This window comes from Erythrolamprus reginae, chromosome 4, assembly GCF_031021105.1.
Source record: "Erythrolamprus reginae isolate rEryReg1 chromosome 4, rEryReg1.hap1, whole genome shotgun sequence".
Taxonomy (NCBI): Eukaryota; Metazoa; Chordata; class Lepidosauria; order Squamata; family Dipsadidae; genus Erythrolamprus; species Erythrolamprus reginae.
In genome coordinates, this window is record NC_091953.1 from 41865265 (window position 1) to 41891607 (window position 26343).

General features: G+C 37.7%; 1 protein-coding gene across 1 annotated transcript; it reads left to right on the top strand.

Annotated features, from left to right (window-relative positions):
• The first annotated feature begins 1606 nt into the window (after window positions 1-1606).
• Window positions 1607-25789, top strand: LOC139167125 (suppressor of tumorigenicity 14 protein homolog). Its single transcript, XM_070751545.1, has 15 exons — window positions 1607-1660; window positions 3793-3860; window positions 5143-5336; window positions 5428-5466; window positions 9629-9875; window positions 10306-10448; window positions 13283-13380; window positions 15558-15670; window positions 16388-16521; window positions 17311-17415; window positions 20289-20408; window positions 20554-20737; window positions 22818-23092; window positions 23860-23996; window positions 25587-25789. Exons 1-15 carry the CDS (start codon window positions 1607-1609, stop codon window positions 25743-25745), a joined length of 2070 nt encoding a protein of 689 aa, XP_070607646.1. The 3' UTR covers window positions 25746-25789.
• Window positions 25790-26343: the final 554 nt, after the last annotated feature.

Genomic DNA, 26343 nt, shown 5'->3' on the forward strand with positions numbered 1-26343 from the left:
ACAATCTGGGTGATTTTGGGCCAGTCACTTTTAAACCAACTCGCTACACAAGGCTGTTGTTATGGGAAAATAAGAGGAGGAAGATGTGTTGGGTATGTTTGCTGTCTTGAATTAGTAATAAAATAGTAAGGTGGGAAATAAACAAATAAATTTTATGGAAATATATATACCACTAAAAGGATTTTCTTCCCAAATTAGTATTATTTTAGGCATTAAAATAGCTAACAAGTGTTGTGATAAGAAAAAAAATTCAAGAGATTCAGTTTGAAAAAAAATAAGCAACATTATTTATAATATTTACAAAAGAGCTATTGATACATATGCCATTTTACATGTGGATAGAGTAGTGTTGTCTGAATAGCTGATGGTTTCCCTCACACAAGCATTTATATGTGAATCCTGATTGTATCTAGCCAACTGGAAAAGAAAGAGTTACACCATTGTACACCTAGTGTATTTTCTTTCCCAAGACCTAACCTCTCTGTAGATATTCAGACAGATTTTTAGTCAGAGCAAAGAAAAACCAGGGTGTACAGTTATTATTTTTTGCTCATTTTTACCTATTCCAAGTTTTTTCAGGATTCAGATATAAAGAACTACACAGGACAAGCCCACAAAATATTAAAATGAAAATTAACCCTTCCAGGCTCTCCTCTACTATATACAGCATATCAACTCCCAGTGGCTCACACTTTCATGCTGGACTGGTAAGCTACTGCAATTATTCTTCCTACTATTCATATTTGCATTTTTAAGAACATAATTGTCCATAATTAAGCTATGTATTTCCATTTTCTCCCAGTAATATAACAATACGTAAATGTACAATAAAATAAGAAAAAGACAGCATACCTTGCTTTATTTGAATGGCATTTCTTTCTTTTGTCCTTTCAGCAAAATATTTCTCCACCTCAGATCCAGGATTCAGAAAATATTATATACATAAAACATCTGGGCAAAACCTTGAATATGCAGTTTTGGAAAAAATGCCTTTTAAAAATATTGCCTACAGCTGCCTTGGTTATCTTTGTAATTTTGGGGGTTCTGTACTATATTTTATGTAAGTGCATGCTTTTCAGTGAAAAAGTAAATTGATTCCCAATAATGCATAGCATCCTGACTCTTACAGCGATGTCAGAATATTTGTTTTTTGCAAGTATCAGAAAAATATTATTAACATTTCTCTTATTAGAGAAATCCAGCAGAATCAATACCACTTTCTTTTAATAGTTCCATCATAACTCCCTATTTATACATTATTAGGGAGGTGATAGAGTGGCAAGCAGAAAAAACAGCCTAAGTAATTAAATATTGATAATTGGTTATGAATTTCCCACAACTTTTTCTAATCTTTTCAATTTAAACAAAACTAAATATATTTAGAAAGCCCTCTTTAACACAATGAATGTAAGAAAACATCTTAATTTCAGCAAAATATTATCCACATTTTAATCTTAAGTACATTCACTGACAATTTTCCTCATTCACTCTTGAATATTTTGATTGTTTATCAATATGGGATTCTATGCTTTCAGCTCCAACTTTCTCTTACTTCTATATTGGTGGAAGTATTGAAATTCCTAACCTGACTTATACAAACGACCTCATGAATCCCAAGTCTCGTGCATTTATATTGCAAGCTGAAGCACTACAGAATTATGTAAGTTTGGTTATGGAAAATATAAAAGAATTTTATTTTGCTTTGTAGTTCATTTAATAGCTCTATTTTTACTGTATTTATAATATTTTTTAAAATGTTTGAAAGCACATACAGTGGTACCTCGAGATACGAGTTTAATTCGTTCCGGACCTGGGCTCTTAAGTCGAGCAGCTCTTATCTCGAACGACTTTTCCCCATAGGAATTAATGTAAATAATTTTAATTGGTTCCAGCCCTCAAAAAACTCACAAAGTTAGTCTAAATTATGCAGAAAGACATGTTTTTAATGAAGAAATGTACATGTACATATAAATGAATAATGAAGTTTCTTTCACTTAACTTGTAAACTTTCTTAAACTTTTAAATTTACATATGTTCAACTTCTCTGCCACCCAATCCTGTAGGACAGAGGTCCCCAACCCTTTTTGCACCAGGGACCGGCTTTAAGCGATCAAGAGAGGAATGGGTGAATGAATGGACGGAGGGTGGGAAGGAAGGAAGGAAAGAGGGAAGGGACAGGAACAGAGGAAGGAAGCAAGGAAACTTATGAAAGGGGAGAGTAAGAGAGGAATGAGTGAAGGGAGGGAGGGAGGGAAAAAGGTGGGAAGGAGAAAGAAAAGAAGAAATAGAGGAAGGGAAGGTAAAAGAGAGAAAGAAAAAGAGCAAGAAAGAAAGAAAGAAAGAAAGAAAGAAAGAAAGAAAGAAAGAAAGAAACGGGGAAGGGACAGGAACAGAGGAAGGAAGCAAGGAAACTTATGAAAGGGGAGAGTAAGAGAGGAATGAGTGAAGGGAGGGAGGGAGGGAAGAAGGTGGGAAGGAGAAAGAAAAGAAGAAATAGAGGAAGGGAAGGTAAAAGAGAGAAAGAAAAAGAGCAAGAAAGAAAGCTGCAAGCACCCCCCCCGAGCCCCCCAGGCCGGCTGCAACCTTTTAAAACACGTGCGCCGCTTCGCAGCTGTCTCCTGAAGCCGAACGCGGAAGTTAGCGTTTGGCTTCAGGAGACAGCTCCTTGGCGCTTGTATCTCGAATTTGGGCTTGTAAGTAGAACAAAAATATCTCTCCCCTCCCAGCTCTTATCTCGAGTTGCTCTTAAGTAGAGCAGCTCTTATGTCGGGGTTCCACTGTATTAATATGCTGTATGTGATAGATTTAAAGCAGAAAAATTTAAATTAGAAATTGTTAGAAATTGAACTTTCAGTGAATCATTAAATATAGACAGAAGACTGCTCTAAACTGCAAACTTTGAGGGAAAAATGGTCCACTAGTTCTATTTTTATTGGTGGCAAGGATGTCATATTGATGAGTCTGAAATGGCAGCATATTTTTAACTGTTAAAAGGCTGGTATGATACAATATAAGCTTATTTCTTAAAGAATTCTTATAACCTAGCATCTGTTTCATAATACTTTCATTTGTAAAAAAGAGTAATTCTGGTGAAATGGACTGTAATCTATGTAATTTTAATTCTAAGTATCATTAATGCAGACAATATTCTATACAATAACTTCACTCTAATGACAAAACGCTCTGCATATATTATTAAAATAAACCACAATTGTAGCTCCTTCTTTATGTCAAAAATTATATTCATATTTTTTACCTGTTTGTGGAGTTTTGTCTTATGATTTTATTTTTACAACAAAAACAGTCACAAACACACATTCATTTTTATTTCTTCTTCAGTACAATAATACTGGCTTTCTTGCTCTTTTTCCAAATTTAATTTTATTAGTGAGATCAATATACTTTTCTGGCCCTTTGTTAACAGAAAAAGGTTTGAAAGCACAAAGCACTTTCTGTTAGTTTGCGTTTCCCAGAGGAACTGGTTGTGAGCCTCAAAGCTGTTTTGTGCATGAATAACACAGAATCCCTTTGAATGAATCAGTAACTGAAATTTATACTGAAATTTATACTGATTTAGTCATGTCTACTTGGTAATGAAACAGCTTTATGTCACCTTACAAAAGATATCACTTTAATATAAATTTATGTCAAATCATCCGTGATTCTATGTCTAATCCACTATATTTGGGGGCTGGAGGCTGGAAATAAACAACAACAGCGATACAATTATGCAGGACTTAATAATTTTTCCCTTGTTCTTTATATTTAGCTTTCTAACTGTTTAACTGTCAGTTTGCAGAAATATACGGGTCTTCTGCTATAGGCAATTATTACTTGAAATCTGTTATTGCTGCTTTCAGGTAAGTCATCCTTAAACTATATAAACTTTCATAAATAAAATATTATCAGTTATGTCTACTTATTTTCTACTCATGACCTCAGGGGATCATGTTCAAAAGGGTAGAATACTATCAGAAAGGAACTTTATTTAGATTATATTTTGCCAAAATTTAAGATTAGTAGAATATCTTTAAAAATAACAAACTTTTAAGATTAAGTTAAAAAAATGCTACTTTGATAAAAATGATAAATATGAAATAGTGCAAAGAATCCAAATTAAATTATGAATTTGTTCTTGCATTGTTCTAAGGATATGGAACTCTCCCATCTCCTTGTTTATTTTACCAAGTGTGATTATCTTATGACTGTTGCTTAGTGGCTATCTGAAGTTATTGAGAACTTCCCAAATTCCCAATGTACTTACAACCCAGTTCTAGAGTTGTGACCAGGGCAACACCCTCCAGGCAATTGACTGCAATTTGGGCTGGTTTGTGGGAAAGGTTGCCCATGTGAATGCACCATGCATTGTCTGTGTGATTGTAGTGTTTGTTTAATGACTACCACAATAAAAGGTTATAAACTGGGTTGGTCATATGAATGTCTTGACTTATAATCATCATGATGTATAATGAAAATTCCATATTCCATTATAGTAATAAGTCGAGAGCTATCTCCGGGACCGCCTTCTGCTGCACGAATCCCAGCGACCGGTTAGGTCCCACAGAGTTGGCCTTCTCTGGGTCCCGTCGACTAAGCAATGTCGTTTGGTGGGACCGAGGAGAAGAGCCTTCTCTGTGGTGGCCCCAACCCTCTGGAACCAGCTCCCCCCAGATATCAGAGTTGCCCCCACCCTCCTTGCCTTTCGCAGGCTCCTTAAAACCCACCTCTGTCGTCAGGCATGGGGGAATTGAAATTTCACTTCCCCTTAGACTTATAGAATGTATACATGGTATGCTTGTATGTATGAGTGGTTTTTTTTAAATTGGGGTTTTTTAGATTATTTTAAATATTAGATTTGTTTACATTGTCTTTTTATTGTTGTTAGCCGCCCCAAGTTTTGGAGGGGCGGCATACAAATCTAATAAATAAATAGATAAATAAATAAATAAATAAATAAATATCTATCTGTTTGCTTTTATTAACTATATTTATTTCTCCTGATTATGTCTATGTTGATATACTCCTCTATGAGACCATTTAGAAACCAACTGCAGTCCTCTGACCTCTACCAAAGGGCACAGATGTATGTTCAAGTAAAATCTGCACATTTGAAACAAAGCTTATTTTGTTATCTTCTTCCAGTGATGGAGAAAGTGGTGCTAGAGCATATTACTGGAGCACATTTTGGGCCCCCACAAATTTTGTACTTCCTATCAAAAACCTATCCTCAGCATATCAGAAGCAAATCAGTGTTAAAAAAATATCTGCAATAGCGAATAACACTGTTGAAACATTTCTGTTAGAAGATTTTGATATAATTACCGTGGAGCTTTTTGGTAAGGTGATTTAAAACAAAATAAAATTCAGAAATGTTTAGGCCTGCATATATATAACTATTATGATAGCATTTATCCTCTTGTGTTTCAGAACCTAATTCTATGGCCTATGACACAATGCTGAAATCAGGTAAGGGCTATTCTATCCTGACCCCTTGAGACTTGAAAAAGGAATGAAAGTAGTTTTTACCCTTGTCTTGAGCTGAATTTGAAGGCTAGGGAACTATTTAGTCCAAAACGTATTGCAAAGAATAGGAACTGTTTAATAATATTTCAAGTGCTTGAATAATAATAATAATAATAATAATAATAATAATAATAATAATAATAATTTATTAGATTTGTATGCCGCCCCTCTCCGTAGACTCGGGGCGGCTCACAACAGTGATAAAAACAATACATGGTAACAAATCTAATAATTAAAATCTAAAATAACAGTTTTACATTAAAAAGTCTAAAAAGGAAAAAAAACCAATAGATAAATTACATCCACACAATCATATCATGCACAAAACTACATAGGCAAGGGGGGGGGATTTCTCAGTTCCCAAAAGCCTGACAACAGAAGTGGGTTTTAAGGAGTTTACGAAAGGCAAGGAGGGTGGGGGCAGTCCTAATCTCTGGGGGGAGTTGATTCCAGAGGGTTGGAGCCACCACAGAGAAGGCTCTTCCCCTGGGTCCCGCCAGACGACATTGTTTAGTCGACGGGACCAGGAGAAAACCAACTCCGTGGGACCTAACCGCCCACTGGGATTCGTGCGGCAGAAGGCGGTCTCGCAGATATCCTGGTCCGGTGCCATGAAGGGCTTTATAGGTCATAACCAACACTTTGAATTGTGACCGGAAACTGATCGGCAACCAATGCAGACTGCGGAGTGTTGGAGTAACATGGGCATACTTAGGAAAGCCCATGATTGCTCTCGCAGCTGCATTCTGCACAATCTGAAGTTTCCGAACACTTTTCAAAGGTAGCCCCATGTAGAGAGTGTTACAATAGTTGAACCTCGAGGTGATGAGGGCATGAGTGACTGTGAGCAGTGACTCCCGGTCCAGATAGGGCCGCAACTGGTGCACCAGGCGAACCTGGGCAAATGCCCCCCTCGCCACAGCTAAAAGATGTTTCTCTAATGGGAGCTGTGGATCGAGGAGGGCGCCCAAGTTGCGGAGCCTCTCTGAGGGGGTCAATAATTCCCCCCCAGGGTAATGGACAGACAGATAGATGGAGTTGTCCTTGGGAGGCAAAACCCACAGGCACTCCGTCTTATCAGGGTTGAGTTTGAGTCTGTTGACGCCCATCTAGGCCCCAACAGCCTCCAGACATCGGCACATCACCTCCACTGCTTCATTGACTGGACATGGGGTGGAGATGTAAAGCTGAGTATCATCCACGTACTGATGATACGTCACCCCATGCCCTTGGATGATCTCACCCAGCAGTTTGATATAGATATTAAATAGCAGGGGGGAAGGACTGACCCCTGAGGCACCCCACAAGGGAGAGACCTCAGGGTTGACCTCTGACCCCCCACTAACATCGACTGCAACCGACCGGAGAGGTAGGAGGAGATCCACTGAAGAACAGTGCCTCCCACTCCCAACTCCTCCAGCCGGCGCAGAAGGATACCATGGTCGATGGTATCTAACGCCACTGAGAGGTCAAGGAGCACCAGGACAGAGGATAAATCCCTGTCCCGGGCCCGCCAGAGATCATCCATCAATGTGACCAAAGCAGTTTCTGTGCTGTAACCGGGCCTGAAACCCAACTGTTGAGGACCTAGATAATCAGCTTCTTCCAAGGACCGCTGGAGCTGGAGCGCCACCGCCTTCTCAACAACCTTCCCCATAAAGGGAAAGTTGGAGACTGGGTGATAGTTATTAAGTACGGCTGGCTCCAGGGAAGGCTTCTTGAGGAGGGGGCACACAAGTGCCTCCTTGTAGGGATCCGGAAAGGACCCCCTCCTCAAAGAAGCGTTGACAATCTCCTGGACCCAGCTCTGTGTCAACTCCCTGCTGGCCGAAACCAGCCAGGAGGGACACGGATCCAGTAAACAGGTGGCGGAACTCACAGCTCCAATGGCCTTGTCTACTTCATGAGATGCATTGTTTGATTTAAGTTTAGTTTAGGTACCATCCAACTCCAAACGATTTGAATAGCTCATTTTACTAATAAAGTGCAATATGAAAAACCAGAAACAAAATAATAAAAACTAAATCAAAATCAAGAACAAAATGCCAGCTTGTTCCAATAATGGGCTTTGTGATACACTTCCTGGATCTTGAAAGATGACACTAATAGAATGAATCCAGACCAATTTAATCTTACCAGTTGGCTAGATACACTCTCTCTTCTACTTTAAGGTAGACCACAGTAGGAATTAGTCATGTTTATTTGTTTATTTATTTTGTCGAACAAGTATAGGATTTTAGTTTGTTTAAGCATAACATAAGTAGAAAGTAATGATAAAAAGAAAAGAAAATGGGACGGTAGGACAGGGACGGTAGGCACTATGGTGCACTTATGCACGCCCCTTACAAACCTCTTAGAAAAGGGGAGAGGTCAACTGCAGACAATCTGAGATTTAAAATTTTGGGGTTTGGGGAAGAGTCTGGTAATGTATTCCAGGCGTTGATCACTCTATTGCTGAAGTCGTATTTTTTGCAATCTAGTTTGGAGCGGTTTACATTAAGTTTGAATCTATTACGTGCTCGTGTGTTGTTGCAGTTGAAGGTGGAGTAGTCACTAACAGGAAGGACATTTTGTTATATGATTTTATGCACTACTGTTAGATCGGATCGGAGGCAACGTAGCTGTAAATTGTCTAATCACAGTATTTCAAGTCTGGTGGAGTAAGGTGTTTTGTTGCGAGAGGAGGAGTGAAGGACTCTTCTTGTGAAATATTTCTGGACTCTCTCGATAGTATTTATGTCTGATATGCAATGCGGGTTCCATATAGGTGAGCTGTATTCTAGAATTGGTCTGACAAAAGTTTTGTAAGCCCTGGGTGAAGTTCAGTGTTTTTGGAGAAGAAGCTACGTAAGATTAGATTAACAATTCTTAATGCTTTTTTGGCAATGTTGTTACAGAAAAATTAATTATAGACACATGTATAAAAATGTATGGCATGCTTAGTGAAGATGGGTTTTTGATTGGCTCTTTAAGTATTGGAGAAAGGGAATGTGAGAATTACTTGCTCATTTACTTCAGAACTGTGAAACTTCAACTATGATGTGTTTGATGGCATTTCTGCTTGTTCCACTGAAAGGAAAAATTTACTTTTAGTCTAGTTTTTATCTGATGGCGCCTCTGAAAAGTGAGGTCAGCAACTGTGGCTTGGTTCCCAAAGCCCTTATCTTCATATATGCCATCTGAAGAGATCAAAGAGGGCAGCGTTCTTTGCTTCAATCAGCCCATCCCCCATAATGATAAGAACCAGAATTTCCTTTTCCCTTGAGAATTGCTGCCATGCGTTGTTGAGGCATGTTGCTAAAAGGTTATGGCATGATAGTAGCAAATTTCTTCTGAGTTGTTTTGTTCATCTAGGATTCTGTAATTAATTAGATGATATGTGATAACAGGTATTACTCAATACTAACAACTGCATACATCATGACCTTGGCAACTGAATGACTAAAAACTAGATTGTTTGTTCTAACAAGTTTTACTGATAGGATGCAGTTTTGAGTTAATTTAATTTAATGAAATTCCGTTTATTAGAGGCAACCTTGATTCTTCATGCATAAAAATGGTAGGAGTGACCTTATCCCATTTTTTAAAGAGCAATGGATATTAAAATTTAAAAGATCAGCTATCAACAAATGATTTATTAATAGCAGTAAATTTAACATTAACCCCCCCCCCAAGCACATCTTTAATAGTTACCGTCATAATTTACTTCTCAACAAGATTTTGAATTTGTAGTACCAAAAAGATTGATTCAAGCAGTCTCCACTTAACTATATACTTTCACTTAGAGACAACATTGGCTGATAAGTTTAGAATGCGTTTGCATTGTACAGCATTGTGAAAGATGCTAGATTCCTTCTAGCATTTCAGATCTCCCAGTCATAAATCAGATACGTGAAAAAAGATCTCTTTTCACAGTCTTTATGTCTCAGTCCTATCCCCAAAGGGACAACTTTATGGGATAAAAACATAGTACTGCCTCACAGCATACACTGCCCTGTCTGATGAAATAGACAAGGTTGCCTTTTCAAATGTAAATGTTCCTGTTCTCTGGAATCTGCAGCATAGGGTTGGGATTAATTTATCTTTCATTCTTCCTTGCTTTCAGCCACTGATTTGTTTTGGTTTTGTCTACCAGCAGCCTTTGACCTGTATGCGAAGCCTGGTAATAATAGGACATTAACTCTGTTGAATCCCAAGAAATCTTTTTATCAATGGAGGCTACGCGTTCCATCTGAATGTGTTGTGAGATTGGTAGTTGTAACATCATATGATGTGGTTCCCGGGAGTTGTGCAACGCACAGGCTATCTGCGTATGATTTTCTTCTTCCACTGCAGAACAAGATCATTACCAGGTAGGGAATATATTAAAGAATATTTTTAAATAGGCACAATGAAAAGACAAATCCCATGCCTGTGTAATGTGCAGGATAGTCAGATTCTGACAGTGCTAATTAAGGAATCTTGGAGGGTATTCATAGGTAGCAAAAAATAAAAAATAAAAATCCCTCATTTCTAGAATAAGCACTCAACTTGCTATTACACAAACATATGCATACACTCCTGGATTTTTTTTTTGGTGGAAGAAAATTGGTGAATTAATAAAAATTTGGTCAGCTAACTGAAAATTGTAGGAAATGACATTCAATATATATTATGACAAACAGCTGATTATGACAAACAGCTATATAATTCTATAGGTATATTATTATACAAAATCTTTTTTGATTTTAGAAAATATGTAAAGAATTATATCTTATTATTATTTCCCAATTTGTATTTCAGATGGTGTGGAATGTCAGGAGCCTGGAAACCTCCATTTATACATTTAACTTCATCCAGTAATGTAATGCTGGTCACTTTTTCACTGGATCGACGACAAAGGAGCAATATATTGAAAGCATATTTCCAGGCTATTCCTAAAATTGGTATCTAGTTATAAGAACTTCTATTAATTCTCTGATGTTTATAAATGATTATTGATGTTCCATTCAAAATTATGAATATGTGAAAATCATTTTTTTCCTTGGTTGATTTAGGACATCTTGAATATGATCCTTTAACATATTAGTACATTGCTACTACCTCCAATTGATGAGATATGAAGAGCACCATGTCTATAATAGATTGTATGACAAAACTGATTGATAATTAATTAATTAATTATTGGATTTATATGCCGCCCCTCTCCAACGACTCGGGGCGGCTTACAACATATGAAAAGACAATATACAATATAAATATATATTTAGTCTATGGAGAGGGGTGGCATACAAATCTAATAAATAAACAAACAAACAAACAAATAAATAAATAAATATAAAAATCCAATTAATTCAACTAATTACTTTAAAAACCCTAATAACATTTAAAAACCACTCATTTCCGTTCGAACAGCAAACATGCCTACGCTCATTGGCCAGGGGGCTAGGGTCTAATAGTTCCACACCTGGTGGCATAGATGAGTCTTTAGACTCTTATGGAAGGCGAGGAGGATGGGGGCAGTACGAATCTCTGGGGGGAGCTGATTCCAGAGGGTCGGGGCCCCCACCGAGAACACTCTTTCCCTAGGTCCCGCCAAGCAACATTGTCTGGTTGACAGGATTTGGAGAAGGCTGACTCTGTGGAATCTAACTAGTTACTGGGACTCATGCAGCAGAAGGCGGTCCTGCAGGTAATCTGGTCTGATGCCATGTAGGGCTTTATAATATTCTTAACATTGGCACAGAATTCTGCACATGGCACAGATACAACTAAGGTTATTAACTTAGTCTACAATTTTTATATCTTCCCAAAAAAGTTTTATGAAGATTTTAAGGGACTAATAATGTGATGGTTTCAGTAGTCAGTATCTATGGGCCTATCTGTCGATGGCCATGGCATACAGAAGATTGCAACTTGGAATGTAAGAGGAGTAAATGATATAGAACATGCATTAATTAATTGAATGAATGAAAAAGAGTTCATGATTATACATAGGAAAGTGTAAGTGTAGATTTAATTATGAATTAAAGAATGTAAAGTGTTTGCCAGAAAATAAAAATTGGGACTTATATATAGGTATTGCAATAGGCATGAAAGCAGGAATCCATAAATAAATAATAGTTGCATGTTACATTCTATTGAATGGTAATAATTGAACAACCAGATAATTAATTTAATTTAATTTAATTGATTTATAAGCCACCCAACTCCTGTCAGAATATGGGCTGACTCTGGGCGGTGTATAACATTTTAAAAGAATATAATAATAGTTTAAAACCCCAAAATAAATCATTCCTATCCATAGTCGGAGCTAGATGGTACAGCTCATCGGCCCCAGGCTTGCCAGCAAAGCCAAGTTTTTATGGCTTTTCGGAAGGCCAGGAGGGTGGAGACTGTGTGGCTCTCCGAGGGCAGTTGGTAAGTTTTGGTAACTATTGGATAACATTCTGAATTAATATGATCCAGGGGAAAATATTCTAGTTGATAATATTGGGTGAGAATAAAATGAATAAAGGACATTAGAAATCATGACATCATTTGAATGGAAACCTAAAAATGAATGGAAAAAATACCTGTTGAGTAATAAAGCTTTATGTGTATCATTTATGTAATTTAATAAAATGCCTAGTCATGCATATACAAGGTAAAAAATGGATATAAATGTAAAATCATGAGTTATTGTTTATTATCAAAAACTGAGGAAAAACAGTGAGGCCTACATGGCTTTGATAGACAGGGTTTGTAGAACACGCATATTTTTTTGTCAGCCTCAAGAGTATATCACGAAGGAAGGAAATGAAGATAATCTACAATAGGGGAATTCCAGGAAACAAGTACAAATCTTTCTGAAAAGGTATTGCACAAGAAATTAATACACAACAAAACAAATGGAAAATGAAAGAAATGAAAAATGACCTAGTAGGTGTCTGGAATAGAATGAAAAGCATTGTATGGCATGATGTCTCTGGAATGTCTAGAACTGGGCAATATGAAAAAAAGATGGAGGATACGTAGTGGATGATAAAGGGAAAGAAGCTGTGGATGATAAAAAGAAATGTATATAAGAAACAACCACTTTAAAAATGAAAATGAAGATAGAAAAATGTGTAGCCAAAAAGCAAATTGATTTAAATGAAAAGGAGAAAATGTGAACCCATTTTATTTATTTATTTATTTATTAGATTTGTATGCTGCCCCTCTCCGAAGACTCGGGGCGGCTCACAGCAACAGAACAATACAAATCCAATAGTTAAAAACAATTTAAAACCCTAATATAAAAAACCAATCAATTTCCCCATGCCTGGTGGCAGAGGTGGGTTTTATGGAGTTTGCGAAAGGCAAGGAGGCTGGGGGCAATCCTAATCTCTGGGGGGAGTTGGTTCCAGGGGTCAGGGCTGCCACAGAGAAGGCTCTTCCCCTGGGTCCTGCCAGACGACATTGTTTCGTTGATGGGACCCGGAGAAGGCCAACTCTGTGGTACCTAACTGGTCGCTAGGATTTGTGCGGCATACAGCGTTTATCAAAATGGTGTGATTGAAATAAAATTAATGAAATTTGTTGGGGGGGTGTGCTGAAACTAAACCTAAGGTGAGGGAATTCAAGAATGAGTATTCTTTTAAAATTATTTTCATTCTTTTGTCTTGCAACTTTTTATATCTTTTTTTCTGCCTTGCGTACTATTATAGATAAAAGGAACTACAACGTTGAAAGATGGATTTCATCTAAGCACTTGGAGAAATATGAATAAACTGTTGTATTGTTTTTTTTCTTCCCTTAGTTTGTGGTGGTTGGTATGTTTCCTGGAATGGGAGTATAATTTCACCTTATTATCCTAGTTACTATCCACCAAACATTGACTGCCACTGGGTTATCAGGGTATGTACTCTTTCTTATAGCCAGCAAGCCAGCAAGGGCCATGGGCAGGCACTGAGGAAATGGAGGCAGGATTTTGCGGGCCACAGGCGTTAGAGAGTGCTGTGGACCAGCTTACAATAGAGAGTGTGTGTATGTGAGAGGGTGCTATGGCGTATGAGATTCCTAGGATTTCATACTCTGTAGTAGGTCTCCTTGTGAGAAAAAGCAGTGGGAGTGACTTACATGAGTAACTTCTGCCATTTCCTGCTGGCTTCCACATTGACATTGCTTGTGGGAATCAGGCAGGGAAGGTTTCATATGGCAATTACACGACTGCAGGATGATGATGTACAGTTGCAACCTGGTTAAGTCCTTCTTGTATGAATAGTTAATGAACAAATGGTCATAACTCAAGGATTACCTGTAGCTGATTAGAAGGCAAGCTCATATGAGAAAATAAAAATTGGTGCTATATTTAAATATAGCAATAGTCATGGAAGCTCATCCCAAGAAACAAATACAAAAGTAGTTGGGTATGCATATCATGCTAATTAAACAATAACCAACCATATTATGGCTTAGTATATGAACCATCTCTTTTCATAAACCTACGTTCAATTTATTGCACTGTGACACAAATTTCACAGTGTCTGACACGGACTGATGGATATCCCAAATGACTATTATTTTGTAGTACAGTGGTACCTCGGTACTCGAACGCTTCCTTTCTCGTACATTTCGGATAACGAACAAAATTTCCGGCAAAAATTTGCTTCGGTATCTGAACAAAAATTCAGATACCGAACAGACAGAGAAAATTTTGTTCATTATCCGAAATGTAATCCCGGCAGCTTCAGGGGGCTGAGGAGCTCTCTAAGAGCTCCAAGCTGCAGGAAGGGTGGGGGCTGCTGCAATCTTGGCAGCTTCTGGGGGCTCCTTTCCTCATTGCTTCCTCTTATTACCTGTAAGCACCTTCAAAAACTTTCTCCTTCCCTGTGGCTGCAACAGCGGCGGCTTCCCTTCCAGTAGCAACAGCGCCGGGAACGTCACGTGATGAAGGGAAGCCGCCGGAGCCATCTCAGCAGTTGCTGCCGCTCCAGCAGCTTCCCTTCATTACGTGACTTCGCGGCGCTCTTGCTACTGGAAGGGAAGCCGCCGCTGTTGCAGCCACAGGGAAGGAGAAAGTTTTTGAAGCTGCTTACAGGTAATAAAAGGAAGCAATGAGGAAAAGAGCCCCCCAAAGCTGCCGGGATTGCAGCAGTCCCCACCTTTCCTGCAGCTTGGAGTAGCGAATTTATTTATCCCATTGGAAATAAAGAAAATAGATTTAGTTGGTTCCCAGCGAGTTAACAGGGGCTGGGAACCAATTAAATCCATTTCCATTATTTCCTATGGGATAAATAAATTCGGTTCTCGACCACACTTCTGGAACGAACTGTGGTTGAGTACCGAGGTACCACTGTATTTGTATTCTTACTAAGTAGCAAGGAAACCTAAAATAGTAAATGCTTTTTACAACAAATACAATGGTACCTCAACATACAAACGCCTCTACTTATGAACTTTTCTAGATAAGAACCAGGTGTTCAAGATTTTTTTGTTTCTTCTCAAGAATCATTTTCCACTTACAAACCCGAGCCTCCGAAACTGTAACCGGAAAATGCAGGGAATCTCCTGGGAGGAAACAGAGCTGGAAAAGGCGGGGAGAAGCCTCTGTGGGGCTTCTCTAGGAATCTCCCGGGAGGAAACAGGGTCTCCACCCTCCCTGTGGTTTCCCCAATCACACACATTATTTGCTTTTAAATTGATTCCTATGGGAAAAATTGCTTCTTCTGATAATTTTTTCTACTTAAGAACCTGGTCACAGAACGAATTAAGTTCGTAAGTACTGTATTGAGAAAGAATCTCGTGAATGATAACTTTTGATGAATGCTGAACAGGTTTTAGAGTGCGTGAGTTAATGGATGAATGGAGATTACACACCTATGCTGACCAAAAGAAACATCAGGTTTCAGTCTTGTATTCAGTAACTACATCGTAAGACCCACTGATGTCAATGGGATTCTTAATAAACCAGCATAGCAATTGTTTCTCTGCAGTATAGAAATGATACATAATGTTTGATAAACCTTGTAACAAATGTCATTTTCAAATTTTTGTTTTAAAAATTCTTTTCTTTTTGAAAAAAAAAATCTTAGGCTCCACTCCCTGGATACAGATTGATGTTAAAAATTATTGTAATACAAATTCAGGAACAATCTCCTGGATCCAAGAAATGTGATAAAGATTGGCTGGCCATTGACGGAGTAAGGTGAACTACAGCCCTACAGTGAAGCCTTTATTTAATACATTGCTTTTATTCTTTTCATGAAGTATTTAAAAATAAAACAGAGAAATAATTGACCGCTTTTAAAATTATCTTAATGTGTGGAACCCATAGAATAATAAAGGATATAAACAAACCTAAAAACAAAATAATAGCGAGTGAGGCTTGGTGGGCGTGACTTGGTGGGCATAGCAGGGGAGGGATACTGTAAAATCTCCATTCCCACCCCACTCCCCATTTTCTCCCAATCAGCTGGGACTCAGGAGGCAGAGAATAGATAGGGCTGAGGCCAGTAAGAAGCGGTATTTATCGGTTCTTCTCCGAACTAATAAAATTTTCCGCTACCAGTTGTCCAGAACTGGTCAGAACCTGTTGAATTCCACCTCTGAAATATATAAACACACACTTGGATGGATAGGCTATTCTTTAGGATAACATAAATCCTTTCCATACCACTACAAAAAAGTGGCCAGAAGAATTTGGGCAGCCCCTACCATGTCAACTCAATGGTCCCCACCAAAGCAGTACAGTTTGAGCAAAGTTTGATCATCCTTAAGCTGAAGTTAGGGAAATATTCTTCTGTGTGGTATCCTAAATTGGGAGATGTCAAAATGGCAAGTCATAATAATGAATAGTAAATATAATAATTTAACCTGTTAAAATGATATATCTCCAATTTTACTTAAAATATATTCTTTCCAGATACTGCAAAGCTATTGCAGAAGAAAACAGAGTCAAGGAATATGGCTATTCCATTTCAATTAGCTTCCATTCTGATGAACTGGTCACACACAGAGGTTTTTATATAGAATTTAGAGCTTTCAGCCATACAGATCGTAAGTGTTACTTTCCTGTTATTAACAAAAGGGTGCAACTTTGTGAAAATGTTTAAAGATTCATTAAGTTTAATTTCTGTATTATTATTAACTTATATTAATTAATATTATCTTATATTTCATAAGCTTAAAGATTAATTATATAGGTAGTCCTTGACTTACAACCACAATTGAGCCCAAAATGTTAGTTTGCTAACAGACATTTGTTAAGTGAGTTTTTCCCCCATGTTACATCTTTCTTGCCACAGTTGTTAATTGAATCACTGCAGTTGTTAAATTACTACAGTGGTTGCTAAGTGAGTCTGTCTTCCCCATTGACTTTATGAAAAGTTGCAAAAGATGGTCACACGATCCTGGTACCCTGAAACCATTATAAATATCAGCCAGTTGACAATGTGAACATGGGCATGCATGGTCATGTGTAAAAAATGGTCATGTCAGTTTTTTCAATGCTGTTGTAACTTTGAATGGTGTCTAAATGAATTGTTATAACTCAAGGACTATCTGTATTTCAAATCATATTATTATTTCTCTTATGAAAACTGTTACTATTCATTATGTATAAAAGATAAAGAAAAACTCTGAAAAGACTTTGAGAAACTTGCTTCCATATTCAAAACATTTTTTATTTGAAAAATTTAGGCCTTTCAAGATAGAATTTTTTTTAAAAAAATGTCACAGATTGATAAAAAATATATTCTGCACAACCAGCATCATATGGTGATTAGATTGGTCTGTTATACAATGTTTTTCACAACTGCAATAGTCTTAAACATTATGTTCTTTTAGCTTGTCCAAGGCAGTTTAAATGTTCTGACCGATCATGCGTTCCTTTAAATAGTAAATGTGATGGATGGAATGACTGCACAGATGGAAGCGATGAAGTGGATTGTGGTAAGTTGTTTATAAGCTAAATTTAACATTTTAAATATTGCTTGGTATTTTCTGGGTTAGATACAGGTAACTATTAGATTCCTATGGTAAATCTCTAAATTTTATTAATACAAATAAAAAATGTTAATATTTAGTTTTGTCAAATATTGACTAGTCATTGATATCTACCTAGCTATCCCTGAAGCTAATTAAAGTTATTTCTGGCCAGCATTTGGACGAAAGATATCGGGAGGTACAGAAGTGCTGGCTAAGCTGGAATGTTCAAACAACTAACAAACTCACTGATGAGAAACCACTTCCATACTGTTATTAACAAAAACAACCTAAAATTAATGAGGCCAAACTCAGCTTGGAAACGTTACCATTACCTTTCTTGACAAATGTTAGCAATTCTTCATATAATAGAGCTTTGCTTTGTATAAAACTTTTGAACAAAAAAGGCAAAATCAGCGCTACATAAAATAAAAATTCTTAACTCAATATTTTAGGAAGGTAGTACGTTTATTAGGCCCCTATGTTGGCATTTTTGCCAAAATAAAATGATTTCTTTGGTTACTTCTATTACATAAACAACTTGGATTCTTAAAAGGCTTATGAAATTAAACAGAACGCCTAGGTCAGTAAAGCGTTTGCCCAGGTTCGCCTGGTGCACCAGTTGCGGCCCTATCTGGACTGGGACTCACTGCTCACAGTCACTCATGCCCAGTTCGACTACTGTAATGCTCTCTACATGGGGTTACCTTTGAAAAGTGTTCGGAAACTTCAGAACCTGCAGAATGCAGCTACGAGAGCAATCATGGGCTTCCCTAAATATGCCCATGTCACACCAACACTCCGCAGTCTGCATTGGTTGCCGATCAATTTCCAGTCACAATTCAAAGTGTTGGTTATGACCTATAAAGCCCTTCATGGCATCGGACCAGAATATCTCCGGGACCGCCTTCTGCCGCACGAATCCCAGCGACCGGTTAGGTCCCACAGAGTTGGCCTTCTCCGGGTCCCGTCGACTAAACAATGTCGTTTGGCGGGACCCAGGAGAAGAGCCTTCTCGTGGCGGCCCCGACCCTCTGGAACCAGCTCCACCCAGAGATTAGAACTGCCTCCACCCTCCTTGCCTTTCGTAAAGTTCTTAAAACCCATCTCTGCCGTCAGGCATGGGGGAACTGAGATATCTCCCCCGGGCCTATGCAGTTTATACATGGTATGTTTGTGTGTATGTTTGCTTTTAATAATGGGGTTTTTAGTGTTTTTAAAAATAATTGGATTTGTTCTTACATTGTCTTTGTTGTGAGCCGCCCCGAGTCTACGGAGAGGGGTGGCATACAAATCTAATAAATAATAATAATAATAATAATAATAATAATAATAATAATAATAATGGCAAACCTTTTTTTGCTTGGGTGCCAAAAGGGCGCACATGTGCGTGTGTGTGATAGCATGCATGCGCGTGCCCATACCCATAATCCCCCTGTGAATGTGCACACAACCCTCCCTGCTTTCCCTCCTACAAATGTGCACAGGGCTCACTAAAGCCTCCAGATTTCCAATAGGCCCGTTGGGCCAATTTTTGCCCTCCTCAAGCTTTGGACCAGGATCGGGTTTCTACCGGTACGGATGAGGACACCGCACCAGTATAAAGCTAGAGCCGGGCATGCAGCTTCAGGTCTCTGGCGTGTGCGCGTGTCCCTACATATGCAGGAAGCAAAATCTTGGAAAGAGATGCATGTGTGTTTTCAGTGATTATTTGCTTCTGCGCATGTGTAGAAGCAAAAAACATCACCAAAATCCCAGATGCACAAACATTCCCTTGTAAGCTTTTTCTTCCTGTGCATGTGCAAAAGCAAAATCTCACTGGGATGCATGTGCATGTCAGAGACCCAAAGTTATACATGTAGCACACAGGTAGCGGTGATAGTAATAATGATAATGATAATAATGACAATAATAATAATAATAATAATAATTTATTAGATTTGTATGCCGCCCCTGTCCGAAGACTCGGGGCGGCGACAACCCTGCCTGCTTTAGATATGACAATTGGAGCATCCTTATGATCATGTGATCAAGATTAAGAGGCTTGGGAACTGATTCATATTTATGACTGTTGGCAGTATTTTTATGCCTTGGGTCAAGTGATCACCTTCCTTGACCTATTGACAAGCCAAGTCAATTGGGAAACCGGATTCACTTAACAATTGTGTTACTAACTTTGGTGATACACTGAACAACTATGGCAAGAAAAGTCATAAAATAGGGCAAAACTCACTTAACAAATGTTTCACTTAAGAACAGAAATGTTGTATTCAATTGTGGTCATAAGTGGAGGACTATCTGTAATAAGTTCACATGTGACATAAAAGCCAAAAGTGGACATAAGGTTGAGCATAAGTCATAACTCCCTTCCAAGAAAGAACCGTGCTTGGTTTTATTTAAAAAAAATAATTGCGTGTTTTATTAAAATTATAAATGTATTAAATCTGAACCCAGGTCATGTCTAATTGTAGATTTACATTTTTTTATGCCAATTTTTTTCTGGGGTCCGGCATAAACAATATAGATAGTCCTTGTCAAATGACACAACTGGGACTGGCAACTATGTCACTAAGTGACGTAGTTGTTTAGGAAGATATCATGTACAGGTAACTACAACTTGTGATTTTACTGATGGCTGTTCCATTGACTCTCTGCTTGTTGGAAGCTGTCATGAAACATGACTCTTGCTTCACTCCACAATGATGCAACAGTCATAAGGATAAAGGGCTAAAGTACCACCCTAATCCCCTGGAAGAAATGTAGAGCAGAAATCTAAACTGGGCGGAGGGACAAAAAACCCAACCCTCACCATTTTTTCACTGGTCATTTCATCTTTTCAGCACATAAAAGATGTCTACCTCATTCATATAAATGTCTAAATGGGAAATGTCCCAAAAAATTAAATCCAGAATGTGATGGTATAAGAGATTGTGAAGATGGATTCGATGAAACAAATTGTGGTATGTAATTCATGTGTGATTCATCTGAAAGGAGTTGTAACCATGATGGGGGAGTTCTATTTTTTTTTTTTGAGGGGATATAAGTTGAAGTCTGTATGTGTTCAGGATCATATTGCAAAATTCATAGAAAGCACCTCTCTTTTAGCATGTGGAAGGAGTCAGATAACGAAATTCAGAATTGTTGGTGGTGAAGAATCAAGGCCTGGAAAGTGGCCTTGGCAAGCAAGCTTACAACTGGGAACATCTGGCCATATATGTGGAGCCTCTGTAATTTCGAATCGGTGGTTGGTATCAGCTGCACATTGCTTTCAAGACTCCGAGTTTATAAGGTATGCATTATGTAATGCAAAGCATATATCACTGATAATAGACATCCAGCCTGTGTATGTTTGTTTAAGTATAGTTTAGCTCATAGGCATCAAATTCATACAGTATCTGCCTATTCCCTGTCTCACTCTTTATTTTAAACAAAAATTAAAAGGAAACTGACATGTGGCAGTTCACAGCAATAAATTATTTATTTATTTGTCAGTTAGTTAGTTAGTTAGTTAGTTAGTTAGTTAGTTAGTTAGTTAGTTAGTTAGTTAGTTAGTTAGTTAGTTAGTTATAGACCCTCCCAACTCTTTCCGGACTCTGTGCAGCATACAAACTATAAAAAACCCCCAATATAAATCAGTCTAAAACCCATTGAAAAAATATCCTTAGTGGCCGGATCAAGATGACATATTAATGGCCGCCCCAGGCCTGCCAGCAAAGCCAGGTCTTCAGGGCCTTCCGGAAGGCCAGTAAGGTGGGGGCAACATGGACCTCAGGGAGCAGCTGGTTCCAGAGAGCCAGAGCTGCCACAGAGAAGGCCCTTTCCCTGCGGTCCCACCAGCCAACACTGTCTGGTCAATGGGACATGGAGAAGGCCAACCCTGTGGGACCTTATCTGTCACTTGGAGCTATGTGGCAGGAGGCTGTGCCGATAATAAAACCACAAACAATAAAAATAAGCAAAATGAGAAAACCCAGAGGCTTAACCTGTGTTAAGTTGTGTTAAGTCCTGCTAAAGTGAAACTAACCTTTAGATGACCCTCACTGTTAGTTCCAACTGTTTTGGAGGGAAACTTTGAACATTCATATTTGAGTGAGTTTTTTAATCATTATGATCTGTTAAGTCCCTGTGGGCCAAGAGTATAACTTAGAGGCATTTGCCTGCTGTTCCTCAATTTCAGTTTTGAGTCAATAAATGCCATTGTAACTATACTGTTCTAGTTCTTGCCTACTGAAGCCCAGTACACAATAGTGGCAATGAAGGTGGAATGCTGCAAAGGAGAGAGCTACTGCTAACCAAGAGACTGAAGTCTCTTGGTAATAGGCTGGGTAACAAAGCCCCAGCAAGACTAGCCTCACCCCCACCTGCTAGTAAGCCACACTGGAGGTACCCTGAAATAACTGGGTGTCAGACTGTGTAAAAAGTCTTGGTGTGCCAGTAAGATACACAGTCCAGCTTCACTTGCGGTAGGACAGGCATTAACCAGCACCACAGTGGTCTTCTCAAAATGGCTAAACTGGGAAGACTCAATGATTTTTGTTATTATTATTTATTAGATTTGTACAAGAATGGCGGAAGGTCTTAAGCATAAAACGTATCAGGAAAGACTTAATGAACTCAATCTGTATAGTCTGGAGGACAGAAGGAAAAGGGGAGACATGATCGAAACATTTAAATAAGGTCCAGGAGGGAAGTGTTTTTAATAGGAAAGTGAACACAAGAACAAGGGGAAAGATCAAAAGCAACATGAGAAAATATTATTTTACTGAAAGAGTAGTAGATCCTTGGAACAAACTTCCAGCAGACGTGGTAGATAAATCCACAGTAACTGAATTTAAACATGCCTGGGATAAACATATATCCATCCTAAGATAAAATACAGAAAATAGTATAAGTCTAGATGGACCATGAGGTCTTTTTCTGCCGTCAGACTTCTATGTTTCTATGTTTCTATGTATGCCGCCCTTCTTCAAAGACTCGGGGAGCCTCACATGATATATAAACAACACAACAAGAAATCCAATTAATTAAAAATTAAATTGGTGTTAGCTAACTGTTAACTCCAATCTGAAACAGTAGGAGTTAACAGTGAGGATCATCTAAAGGTTAGTTTCACTTTAGTAGGGCTTCACACAATTATATACATTCAATACATAACATCATTTCCATCTATTAATCTATATAATTCCCAGGTTCCAACCTTACCTAATGCCAATCTTAACAACTTCCTGGAAGATTAAAAGGGTGAAGCCCTGCTAGATCCCAGGAGAAAGGTGTTCCACAGGACAGGGCTTGCTATAAAATAAAGTCATGTTTCCTAAATCCCATTGATGACAACATTTACTAGGAGAATTGCAATCTTTGTTTTTCAGATACTCCATAGCATCTGGATGGACAGCATATATGGGTATCAAAAGCATAAATAAATACCATAATAATCAAGCAGTAATGAGATCAATCAAAAGGATAATAGTCCATCCAAATTATGACCGATACGTCTCAGATTATGACATTGCGCTCTTGGAAATGGAGGCACCGGTATTTTTCACTGAGCTGGTACAACCCGTTTGTTTACTGAGCAGTCCTAGAGTATTTATTTATGGAACTGTCTGCTATGTAACTGGCTGGGGAGCTGTAGAAGAAAATAGTATGTTCATTTCAAATTGCAAGTATCCCTAATATGTTGTACCGTTGTACTGTTGTACTGTCAGTTGCTGTGAAAATCAATTGCAGCTATAATGCTATGGATCTAATTAAATTTGATAAGATTAAAGAAAATCTGCTGCAATTCTGAAAACATATCCTTAGCTGACGGAGAGGTTTAATTTCATAAAGTTCTTAATATTACATTACTTATACCAGTTGGAAGATGTATCTTTCAGTTTGAAGATACGTACAATTTATTTAATATACCAATTGCTATATAAATTACCCTAAAAGAATGCAACATATGAGCTAGTAAAATTTCAAAGATATAGGCCAGATCTTGACAGGTTCATTATAATTTATGTTACAAAAATATTCTTCAATTTAAACAAACTATAATATCATTCCAGGGGAGTCAAGAAAGGCCACCAACCACTTTTAAATATATTCTAGATCACAATAATCAGTATCAGTGATCTATTATCAATTCCCACCTCCCTTTTTAAAAAATTGGTACAAGTGGCAATCTAACTTTCAAGTAGCAATTTCAACTTTTGATGTTTCAGAGGCACATAAAAAATGGTAGATGTTCCTTACCTTTTGGAATGTTCCATTTTTGGTTTTACCATTGTAGAAACATATTGGACATGCCTTGGATACTTCTATTCTCTTTCAACAGGCAGATTTAATGCCTAGTTAATTTATTCTACCTATCACTTGCAAAGGATGGCAGAGCAAATACTATACTTACACAATGTTTCTATTTAGGTCAGCTTACAAAAACATTACAAGAAGCCAAAGTGAAAATCATTAACCAAAGTGTTTGCAACAAACTTTATGATCATCTAATTACATCTCAAATGCTATGTGCTGGGAATCTGAATGGTGGTACTGATGCATGTCAGGTAAAGCCAAAAACAAGACTGTAGAAACAAAACATGATTTATATGACAGCTCTTTAAATGAAATGATCAAAGAATACTTTCATATATGTGTTTTGTAAGGAAAGGAAGACAACATAAGTTCTCTGACTTGTCTTTTAGTAACATTTGCCTAAAAGAGTTGTATTAGTAGAAGTTAAAATATGATGAATAAGCTCAGCAATATTATGTTAGTTAAGTATAAATGCTCATGGTGCCTTTAATTCGATCTGAGCAATTTGGGGAGAACCTGCCTTTGGGTCTCGCCCATTCCAATCACCTTTAAGGGGTTGGACAGCGAGACCTCCCACATGCATGGCATGGTTGGGATCCAGGTGAGGGCGCGGCCCCTTCACCCGGATCAGCATGGAGCTATGCCCATAGTTGCCCCGGAAGTTTTTGTGATGTCATTTCCGCTCCGGAAGTAATTCAGTTGACCTCCGTGGGTCCATGTTAGGTTGAATTAAATTAATTAAATATTAATTAATTTTAATTAATAAAAATGACCCAGTTTTAAATCCAGCTCTGTGTCTGCGTCGTTATTCCGGCTCTGCTGCAAAATGTTTTCCTAATTTTACAAAATTTGGAAAATTACATAGTCAGTTCCCATCTAAATATAAGATGTTGGTCATTATAGAAATAAGTGAAATATTATACATTAGAACAGGGGTAGGCAAAATTGGCTATTCTATGACTTGTAGATTTCAACTCCTAGAATTCCTGAGCCAATCATGCTAGCTCAGGAATTCTGGGAGTTGAACTCCACGTCATAGAAGAGCCAACTTTGCTTACTACTGCACTAGAAAGTTAGACACTTGAAATTTCAGTCTATGTGAATAGAATTAAGTCATCAGGATCAATACTTTTCTTGTGTATCAAGAAGATTATTTTTGAAATATTTGATCAATTTTTGAGATCAGCACTGAGAAGCTGGACTGCCTGTGTAAAACAACAGGATTGTGAAAAACCAGAAACAAAATTAGATGAGAAATGGTTGTAAGGCCTGTGTTTATTAATCTTGACTGTGCGGTGAAAATGTGAAAAGATGGTCTTCAAAGATCTGAAAAGCAATTGGACCAAAAATGAACAAAGGATTTATTTGTTTGTTACTTTCTGTTGTTTCAAAAGCCACTAGTGGCTTTTATTTTCATCCAGAGCTAATGGATAAAAATAGAAAATAAAAGTAATTTTAAGCCTAACTTTAGAAACTGCAAATTCGTAATGCTGAGAGCAGTTTAGTATAACAAACTGCCTGTGGAACAGGCTGTTCCTTGCTAGGTATCTGCCAGAATGCTGTAAGGCAGGGGTCATCACGGGTTTGATCAGGGGTCAAACTCATGTCATCACGGCAGCATCACATGACATATCACAACTTTCCCTCCCTTTGCTAAAATGGATGTGGGCATGACCACGGTTGGGAGTTTGACAGCTCATTGTTCGGGAAGTTGGATGATGTAATCTTCAGTAGAATTTCCCATTCTATTAGTGAATAATACAAAATTAAATGTCACTATGTTTAGAATATAATGAAACTATTTCTTTTTCTAATAACAAGACTTCCGCCTTTCCTTTTAGGGTGATTCTGGAGGACCATTAGCCTGTTTAGGAAGAGGAAACAGATGGTACCTTACAGGCATTGTCAGCTGGGGTGAAGGATGTGCTCGAAGAAACCGCCCTGGAGTTTATACTAAGGTCACAGCATTTTATGAATGGATCCATCACTACATAAACTAACAAATAGCTTAAAAGAAAGCTAAAAGCATCCATATGTTGTCCAATTACTATGTAAAAAACAGATTGTATAAAAAAAAATTAAAAAGCAATTTGGATGTTTTCGTTTAAATTTTTTTTAAAACATACCTTTTTACACTGAATAATTATTTAATTAAGCATGAATAATTTTTACTATGTGTTCATTGTATTCTATCAGCAATTATGGAAATGGGAATTAGGATTTTGTTGAATATTTCTTGGTTTGATTCATCTTCTGATTTTCATATGCTTTCATCTTGGTTTTGATATTATTTTCCTTAAGATGCCTAGCAGTAGTCAATTTTTGAATTGAATATAGAACTTTGTAATTATGCTGAAAACGAAGGTCAATTTCTTCGGAACAGATGCTGGATGCTGCTGAAATCTCAGAATTCAGAGTTCATTTTAGATTTAGTTGGCTTGAACCTTTTTTTCTTTAATTTCCTGATAAATCCCTCCCCTGCTCTTTTTTCTCTATTCCACATTGCATGTTGTTAATATGTGAATGTTCAATGTAACAAAATAATGAATTTGATAGAAATCCCAAAAATTGGAGCGATAGCTCAATACCCTATAGGTA